We start from the raw sequence: 9,936 nt of genomic DNA on the forward strand, positions 1-9,936 counted from the left end.
CAGGCGAAACCCCAAATTTGAACCTAAAGGACTATTCCATTCTCTCCTCAAAGTTCCTTATTCTAGAATTTCCACCCGTTATGGGACGGACAGGAGAGAAGTGATACAGATTAGGTCGTGGTGGGCTGCAATTTGTAGTATGTTTTCGGTCTCATATTGCACACAGTCTGATAGACTCAAATTTCTGAAGCTTTTTCCACCACACTCGTTCTTACTGTCAGACGATCTCGGAGACCTATTTCGGAAGATTTTTCCACCCCTGTTGTTCCTACTATCTGACAGACCTCAGTCTGGGTGCGAGTGGCTAGCATAATCAAACATCCAAGTGGTCTACTATGGGTCTTTTCCTTTCGCCTCCTCGTTCGTCTGTTCTCTCAAGGGTTAACTTCTCTCCGTACCATCTGTTGTGTTCCTAAGGATATCTCGTGCATCTGTCCCAATGCGATACCAACCACGCGCAACTTCAGGTATCCTTGAGGAGGTTCATTCAACGTGCTGTCGCCGATGACGGCAATTAACATCCTATAGACACATGTGTGACCGGGGCGGCTCGGCAGGCCGCGGAAATCCCAAATTTGAACCTAAAGGACTATTCCATTCTCTCCTCAAAGTTCCTTATTCTAGAATCTCCACCCCGTTATGGGACGGACAGGAGAGAAGTGATACAGATTAGGTCGTGGTGGGCTGCAATTTGTAGTATGTTTTCGGTCTCATATTGCACTTGTCCCGGCCTGGCATGTACACTAACATGACTGCGAAATCAGAATTTTACTTTCTATAACAATTTTTTTTATTGATACTAGCTACTATTTTTATTTTTTTTTTTTTCCTTTAAAGTTAAAGCGCTGAACTCTATTTTATTATTATTATTGTTTTTACTTCAGTAGCAAAGCAAGTACCACCTACAGAGATAAGGCGAAGGAATGACGTACACAAAGAACCACCAACTAACGGGCTGAATCTGACCGCGGTCTGTCGGATGGTCTGAACGTGTCTGGCGGAGAAAACTCGAGACCGTGGTCTCTCAGACGTTCTGGCAGACCTAGGTTTATAGATTTTTCACATAAATCAATGTCCTGCTTTAGAAACGAAAATTTCGCGTTAAGCTTCATTGTCAGTTTTACGTATGTTCTACCATCATCCTGGGGGTTCTCTTTGTCTCCCTTAGGAATTCATTTAGGATCGGAAGAAAAAATCGTTCACGGTACGGAAAAAAAGTTTTTCATTCTTTGACAACAATAATGTAACAAATATCTCTCAAAATAGACAGATAGGAACCTAAACCTACCTAGGTATTCGTAGATTCGTAGAAGCTTAACCCATCCTTTAGGGCTGTTTGCCCCTACACCTAAGCCTCGGAGTGGGCTTTTTGTGTTTGGAGTTAAGCTGCTATCCCCGGGCCTTGATGGAACCTCGAAGCACCCTCACTGGTATATTTCAACCTCCTCAGTTTCTCTAAAATTCACCTGCAGCAGCTCTAGAAAGTCCGCACAATCAGGTTTATTCCAGAGAAAAGCTGTGAGTCCATATATTATTCCATTAAGAGGATACCAAGAGGTGCCATCCAGGCTAGTAGGTAGGTCAAGTAGGTAGTCAGGAAGGTACATAGGTACTGGGGCCTACCAGGCCTTGACCACTACTCTACCGAGATCTAAAAATCTAATACTGTACAAGTAGTGTACATGGATTATCCTATCTATTCAACCAAGTTATGTCACCACTCGACGTAGCTACTCAATAATTGTCCTCACAAGTCCAAGTGCACCCCGAACTCCAAGAGGCGGAAAAACTTCGACCCCGCCGGGAATTGAACCCGAGACCTCCGGCGTGCAATGCCTACCTCGGTGGTGTAGTGGTCAAGGCGTTCGCCTGGTAAACAGGAGGGCGTGGGTTCAATCCCAGCCGAGGTATGGAATACCTACCTCGGTGGTGTAGTGGTCAAGGCGCTCGCCTGGTAAACAGGAGGGCGTGGGTTCAATCCCAGCCGAGGTATGGAATACCTACCTCGGTGGTGTAGTGGTCAAGGCGCTACCTACCTCGGTGGTGTAGTGGTCAAGGCGCTACCTACCTCGGTGGTGTAGTGGTCAAGGCGCTACCTACCTCGGTGGTGTAGTGGTCAAGGCGCTACCTACCTCGGTGGTGTAGTGGTCAAGGCGCTACCTACCTCGGTGGTGTAGTGGTCAAGGCGCTACCTACCTCGGTGGTGTAGTGGTCAAGGCGCTACCTACCTCGGTGGTGTAGTGGTCAAGGCGCTACCTACCTCGGTGGTGTAGTGGTCAAGGCGCTACCTACCTCGGTGGTGTAGTGGTCAAGGCGCTACCTACCTCGGTGGTGTAGTGGTCAAGGCGCTCGCCTGGTAAACAGGAGGGCGTGGGTTCAATCCCAGCCGAGGTATGGAATACCTACCTCGGTGGTGTAGTGGTCAAGGCGCTACCTACCTCGGTGGTGTAGTGGTCAAGGCGCTACCTACCTCGGTGGTGTAGTGGTCAAGGCGCTACCTACCTCGGTGGTGTAGTGGTCAAGGCGCTACCTACCTCGGTGGTGTAGTGGTCAAGGCGCTACCTACCTCGGTGGTGTAGTGGTCAAGGCGCTACCTACCTCGGTGGTGTAGTGGTCAAGGCGCTACCTACCTCGGTGGTGTAGTGGTCAAGGCGCTACCTACCTCGGTGGTGTAGTGGTCAAGGCGCTACCTACCTCGGTGGTGTAGTGGTCAAGGCGCTACCTACCTCGGTGGTGTAGTGGTCAAGGCGCTCGCCTGGTAAACAGGAGGGCGTGGGTTCAATCCCAGCCGAGGTATGGAATACCTACCTCGGTGGTGTAGTGGTCAAGGCGCTACCTACCTCGGTGGTGTAGTGGTCAAGGCGCTACCTACCTCGGTGGTGTAGTGGTCAAGGCGCTACCTACCTCGGTGGTGTAGTGGTCAAGGCGCTACCTACCTCGGTGGTGTAGTGGTCAAGGCGCTACCTACCTCGGTGGTGTAGTGGTCAAGGCGCTACCTACCTCGGTGGTGTAGTGGTCAAGGCGCTACCTCTCGATGGGAAATCTCTATGCCAGAAAAAAAAAAGAAAAGAAGCTTGAATCTCGAATTAGTAATAGAATAAATAACTTCATGTAGGATAATGTAGCTACTCTGCACCAGCTCTGATAAATAAATAATAATAAATCTCCAGATAGTACGTTTATTTAAACTTTAGTACCTACTTAGTATATATGTAGATAGGTACATATTCCGTAATCGCTTTCAAAAATACCAGCATGCAGGTACGTTCTTCCCTACTTTTTATTATTTTTTACACATTAGGTATACTTTCCTTACCCACCAAAAAAAAAAAAAAAAAAAAAAAAAAAAAAAATTGGAGGAATCGCCTTGTAAGTGCTTGGTCGCGGGTTCGATTCCCGCCCGGCTAAAATGATAAGATTCGTCCACGGAACGACTAGCCTTAATACTCTGGTACTTCTCATTTATGTGCTGGGTCAACAGGAGAACGCCAGAAAGTAACCCGTTGAAATATTTGCAATCAAAAAACGAGTGCGATTTTTTTGTCGATGGTGAGATCCGAGCCCGGGACCTTCTAAATGGCAAGCAATCGCGTTACCACTGGGCGAAAGAGAAGAAAGCCATAGCATTGATAAAAAAAAATCAAGATTTTTTTTCTCTAGATTTTTTTTTTCCTCACCTGTCCTAGCTTTCTCTCCCAAAGCAGCAATGGTGAGCTCAATATCAGCAAAGTTCATAGCCTCCACATTACGAATAACAGGGACCACGAGACCTTTAGGTGTAGCTACGGCAACCTGGAATAGATCAAGTACAACAATGAGAATTTCAAACAATCAAATCATGTTAGTAGCCTCCGCGGCCGAGTGGGCATCACACTAGGCTTGCACTCCGGAGGTCCCGAGTTCGATTCCCAGCGGGGTCGAAGTTTTTTCGGCTCTGTACTTGGAGTTCGGGGTTCAATGAGCCTCGTGAGGACAAGTGAGTAGCTACTTTAATCGAGTAGCGACCAGTGGCGGCATTACCAGTGCAAATTGATGATACGAGTAGATGAAAATTGATAGCAAAGGAGACACTTGGTAATGTTGTGATACCCACAAAAGTTGTGAAAAAGATGCTCTGAAAAATCAAATAATTAATTCTTTGTGGTAAAGCAAAGCTTTTTCATAACTTTAGTAAATATCACAGCATTACTAAGCGTCTCCCTTGCAAAAGTCCATTGACTCCAGCAGTAAGCGCAGTACAACCTACTTTTATTGTGGTCAAATTCTCAAATTATACTGAGGATAAAATTCCATACCTCGGCTGGGATTGAACCCACGCCCTCCTGTTTACCAGGCGCCAGTACCACCTACTTTTATTGTGGTCAAATTCTCAAATTATACTGAGGATAAAATTCCATACCTCGGCTGGGATTGAAGCATTGAACCCACGCCCTCCTGTTTACCAGGCGGGCGTCTTGACCACTACACCACTGAGGCAGGTTGCTCTCATTTCTTCTTGAAGGAAAAAAGAAAGAAAGAAAAAAAAGAAAAAAAGCCGACCGCATACGCACCGAAATGTCGACGTAATCCCGATACACGATATCGGTGCCTTCAATCACAGCATTCACCACGGGTTGGTCTTGCAGCGCATACGCCGAGGCCTTGATGAACGGAGACATGAAGCCCAGCTTAAGGCCGTACTTCTTTTGGAACGCCTCCAGATGGGCTTCCTTTTCTTTTTAGACCCTCGTTTTTTTCCTCTCTCTTGTTCCAACAAAGAAAAAAAAAGACCGTTTGCAAAATCTTTACAATCTTTTTACCCTAATTCCTTCCGAAGACCTTTTTTTTGTGAGTGCGTTTTACAAGAACTAAAAGGTGCCCCTTTTGTCCTCCTTGTTAAAAAGAATTTCGATTTTTTCTTCCTTCAAATGCTTGTCACAAATGTCGTTCCCTGCTTTATGCACTACGCTAAATTTCATCACCCGACTTGGACTTGAAGCACCAACCTCCAGATCCAAAGTCCACCGGGCTCTTCCTTCAACTGTTACAGAAAGCAACAAAACTGATTTTTTTTTGTCCTTATTTCTTTTCTTTCTTTTTTTTTCGGTTATAATTATTTATTCAAATTAGATGCGCGTAAGTTTAACGTAAATTATCGGCCTTGTTAAGAGGGTTGACGAGTATGAAGGGCCTTTTCTTTTTCCAAACCTTTGAGTAATGATGGGAGAGAGGAAAAAACCGCGACGTTAGCACCCGATTATAAATCATTTTTTTAGAAATAGGTACGGAAGTTTTCGCGCCCAAAAAGAACCACCCATAAGGGGCATTGCCTTATGGATGGTTCTTTTCTGCAATACTGTCCAATTACATCTTGTAAGCAGAAAAGAACCATCCATAAGGGGAATGGCCTTATGGATGGTTTCAGTTTATGCTATCCTATTACATCTTGTATCTTGTAATATCACAACAAAAAGTTAGATTTTTCTACAAAGAAATCAAATTTCTTTAGTGTATTTTCATAAATTAATAATAACAAGGAGCATCCTTAAGTTAGAAATAGGTACGGAAGTTTTCGCGCCCAAAAAGAACCACCCATAAGGGGCATTGCCTTATGGATGGTTCTTTTCTGCAATAGAAATAGGTACGGAAATTTTCGCGCCCAAAAAGAACCACCCATAAGGGGCATTGTCTTATGGATGGTTCTTTTCTGCAATACTGTCCAATTACATCTTGTAAGCAGAAAAGAACCATCCATAAGGGGAATTGCCTTATGGATGGTTTCTGTTTATGCTATCCTATTACATCTTGTATCTTGTAATAACACAACAAAAAGTTAGATTTTTCTACAAAGAAATCAAATTTCTTTAGTGTATTTTCATAAATTAATAATAACAAGGAGCATCCATAAGGGAGTCGGGTATGTTCTCTAAACTGCAAATGAGGATGAAAATATGGTCAAAATTACATCAGAAACAAGGAGCCGTTTACACTGACCAATTTAACACTCGTATCGTTTTGTATGCACCGAACGACTAAATGCGCCCAATGTAATCGACCCTTAAAACCTCAGACATGAGGATTGACAAATAACACCTTTTACTTTCATAGAAAGCACTGGTTTTTCCAAGTTTACAGGGGAAATTTTGATGGTCATGGTAGTGTGTTTCTAGTAATGAATGAGTAATGAAATGACGGTGACATACCCGGATATGAGAAACCTCAGACATGAGGATTGAGAAATAACACCTTTTACTTTCATAGAAAGCACTGGTTTTTCTAAGTTTACAGGGGAAATTTTGATGGTCATGGTAGTGTGTTTCTAGTAATGAATGAGTAATGAAATGACGGTGACATACCCGGATATGAAAAATGCCTATGGGAATTTGGTTTATGTGCATGTTGGACGGTGAGAGTGCCATGCTACGGGTGCAGATTTCAAGTGAGAAATTGAAGTTGTGAAGGTAGAAACGGTCGATTTTGTGGTTGACAAGAAATAGAGATTGTCTCTACTATGAACGGTTTTATCGATGTTGTTATTATGCACCATTCCAAGTCCTGAATTCGTGAATTGTAATAATAAGATTAGGGTTAGTAAATTAATTCAGTCGATAGTTTGTATTTTAAGTACAAGAAATCACATTTTTTTACCATTAACCTACAAAAAAGCGCTATTTTTTTTATGAAAAGAATGAAATTTTCGAAGGTAGGTACATTTCTTTTTCAGTCAGATTGAACAGTGTACAAATCTACCTTCACCACTTCTAATGCATATCATCTATACAAATAGTAAGAGATATTGTTCCTAGGTTTTACCGGGGGGTATCAGAGGCAAGAGACATGTGTGATCTGTTATTGGCCTTCCATTTCAAATTTAAAGCTTGGACAGAAACAATTGAATATTCTTTTTTTTATGACTTTGATAGAGGGAATTGTAAATGCTAAGGTCTTATCATCTCAAAAGCGAAGAAGGAAGACAGGATATGGGAAAGCTAGAAAGCCAGCCGTTCGAACCTCATCTGTTTACTTAGCATGTGATTGAAGAATGAAGACTCGGTAACTTTGTGAAAGTCCATTTATTGGTTCTCTTATAAGACGGGGACAAAAACAATGCAACGCCGCGCCGCCACCATTTCCTAATGAAAAACAGAAAAGTGAAGAAGAGACAAGAGAGGTTCAACATAAAAAACACAGATTTCCTAAAAGATGAAGGGGGAAGGAAGCTTTCTTTTGGTCAAAGTGACGAAAATATAGAGATAACGCTGTAAATATTTCCTGGGAGAACTTATTGGAGAAAACGCCGGTCCACTGTCAGCAAATCAACATTAAATTAAATTGATGAAATTTATAAAGTTCTTCAAAGGAAACAGGATTCCCAATTTCTTAGCTTTTTAAATGGAAAAAAACCTTCCCAAGTTCCTTCCCAATTTCTAAAAAAAAAAGAAAGAAATGACCCGATTACATTGCTCTCCTTCCTATAGAATAAGGAAAGAAAAAAAAGTTACCACATTAAAAAAAAAAAGTGCAAGGGGAGGGAGAGGGCGGAAGGACACAGCGTTGCAAGATTTCTACAAAAAATCACGGACTGAACAAACCGTCAGCGGCCTCTCTACAGGCCGGCCAGAATAATCCGCGGGTCTTCAACAGCGGCCTTGATTTTACGCAGGAACAGCACGGCCTCACGGCCATCAATCAGCCGATGGTCATAGGTCAGGGCCACGTACATCATGGGCTTGACGACAACTTGTCCCTTGATGGCCACAGGCCGCTCGAATGTGCCATGCATACCCAGGATGGCACTCTGCGGGGGGTTGATGATGGGCGTTCCCAGGAGAGACCCGAACACGCCGCCGTTGGAGATGGTGAAGGTACCGCCGTCCGAATCCTCGATAGCCAGATTCCCTGCGAGGAGATAGAAACCAAATCATTTATTAAATAATTATTAATTGAGTATACAATTTAATCAGTCGTTATGTCTACAGTTCAGTCGATCGTAGCATGCCCATCCCGTAGTATGCCTCTCATAAGATGGGCGAGAAGAGACACAATACTTCCCATTTAGGTGCTCGGTCAACACGAGAACACCAGAAAGTAACCCGTTGAAGCACCACCGAGGCAGGTTGCTCTCATTTCTTCTTGAAGGAAAAAAGAAAAAAAAAAAAAAGAAAAGAAAAAAAGCCAACCCCATACCCACCGAAATGTCGACGTAATCCCGATACACGATATCGGTGCCTTCAATCACAGCATTCACCACGGGTTGGTCCTGCAGCGCATACGCCGAGGCCTTGATGAACGGAGACATGAAGCCCAGCTTAAGGCCGTACTTCTTTTGGAACGCCTCCAGATGGGCTTTGCGGAACTCGATAATGGCGCTGGAATTGGAAGAGAAATTCAGCATGAAAAACCTATTAAAGTCGTTCCCTGCTTTATGCACTACGCTAAATTTCATCACCCGACTTGGACTTGAAGCACCAACCTCCAGATCCAAAGTCCACCGGGCTAACCACTACACCACTGAGGTTGGTAGAAAAAAATCTATAAAAATCTGGTGTGAACATCACACGACTTTCCTTATCCTATTGAATGGTGCTTATTTGGGTGTTCTGTTGTTACATTTACAATATCTCTAACCGATTGGTCAGTATAGCTGAAAACCGCCAAAAAGCGGTCAAAATACTAACTGCAGCACCTATTTTAACCAAACGTTTTGTGTTGCATCCTTGTCACATTTGTGAACTACATACCAAATTTCAAGTCTTCAGCTTATACTTATACCGTTCCCGAGATATTGTTAAATTACACCGATAACCACCAAAAAGCGGTAAAATGCCGCCAAGCGTTGCACCGGTCTTAACCAAAAGTTTCGTGTCCCATCCTTGTCACATTTGAAAGACACATACCAAATTTCAATTCTCTAGCTCTTACCGTTCTCGAGATATTTTGTTTACAGACAGACACACACACGGACCAATGGCTGAAACTTTGGATTTTGGCTCTAGGGACCTCAAAACTCGTTTTGGCACTAAAATCTGACCATCGAATATTTGACCCGATTTCATTACTTTCCTTCATATACGATAAGGAAAGTAAAAACGTGAAAAATCTATTAAAAAGTTAGGTGGAGTCACACATAAATGAAATTTGTGCCCACAGATCACACGTAAAATGCCACCAAGCGTTGCACCGGTCTTAACCAAAAGTTTCGTGTTACATCGTTGTCACATTTGACAGCTACATACCAAATTCCAAGTCTCTAGCTCTTACCGTTCTCGAGATATTTTGTTTACAGACAGACACACACACACACACGGACCAATGGCTGAAACTTTGGAATTAGGCTCTAGGGACCTCAAAACTCGTTTTGGCACTAAAATCTGACCATCGAAAATTTGACCCGATTACATTACTTTCCTTCCTATACGATAAGGAAAGTAAAAACGTGAAAAATCTATTAAAAAGTTAGGTGGAGTCACACATAAATGAAATTTGTGCCCACAGATCACATTAAAACCCAGTTGGGAAAACCTCACCTCATATCGATCTCGTTGAATGTGGTAAGCATAGCGTTCACGTTCTGCGCTTCCTTGAGACGTTGCGCTATTCTCTGTCGCATGCGATTCATTTTAACCCTCTGCTCACTGCGGGTGCCGGAAATCTCCTTGGTAGGATCTGCCGGGGGCAACTTGACCGTGGCAGCTTCGATGGCCTGCAAGGAAAGGGTTAATTTATAATAGTCGAAATTTATAATAGTTGAAATTTATAGGCGATTAATTTATAATAACTATTGGATTGGGTTGTATGGAAAACCTACTTCACTTTTTACTTTCCTTATCCTATAGGAAGGAAAGTAATGTAATCGGGTCAAAATTTCGATGGTCAGATTTTAGTGCCAAAACACGTTTTGAGGTCCCTAGAGCCTAAATCCAAAGTTTCAGCCATTGGTCCGTGTGTGTGTCTGTG

The 9,936-nt window shown here is 43.1% G+C and overlaps 1 protein-coding gene and 2 long non-coding RNA genes across 3 annotated transcripts in view; 1 reads left to right on the plus strand and 2 right to left on the minus strand.

The window, feature by feature from the left end:
• The first annotated feature begins 5,015 nt into the window (after positions 1–5,015).
• On the plus strand, positions 5,016–6,127 carry LOC113471264. The gene is made up of 2 exons (XR_003394029.1): positions 5,016–5,261; positions 5,621–6,127. It is a non-coding gene; the product is annotated as an uncharacterized LOC113471264 (long non-coding RNA).
• LOC113471263 lies at positions 5,852–7,061 on the minus strand. Its single transcript, XR_003394028.1, has 2 exons — positions 6,198–7,061; positions 5,852–6,044 (listed from the first exon to the last, which is right to left on the minus strand). It is a non-coding gene; the product is annotated as an uncharacterized LOC113471263 (long non-coding RNA).
• A 126-nt stretch (positions 7,062–7,187) lies between these two features.
• The window catches only part of LOC103518495 (dihydrolipoyllysine-residue succinyltransferase component of 2-oxoglutarate dehydrogenase complex, mitochondrial), a gene marked incomplete at its 5' end in the record, with an annotated part of 10,252 nt that continues 7,503 nt past the window's right edge, over positions 7,188–9,936 (minus strand). The window contains 3 exons of the mRNA XM_026830275.1: positions 7,188–7,900; positions 8,171–8,348; positions 9,507–9,682. Coding sequence (XP_026686076.1) covers positions 7,586–7,900; positions 8,171–8,348; positions 9,507–9,682 — 669 coding nt within the window. The remainder of the gene's footprint in view (positions 7,901–8,170; positions 8,349–9,506; positions 9,683–9,936) is intronic.

Source organism: Diaphorina citri, unplaced genomic scaffold, assembly GCF_000475195.1.
Source record: "Diaphorina citri unplaced genomic scaffold, Diaci psyllid genome assembly version 1.1 scaffold2212, whole genome shotgun sequence".
Classification (NCBI taxonomy): Eukaryota; Metazoa; Arthropoda; class Insecta; order Hemiptera; family Psyllidae; genus Diaphorina; species Diaphorina citri.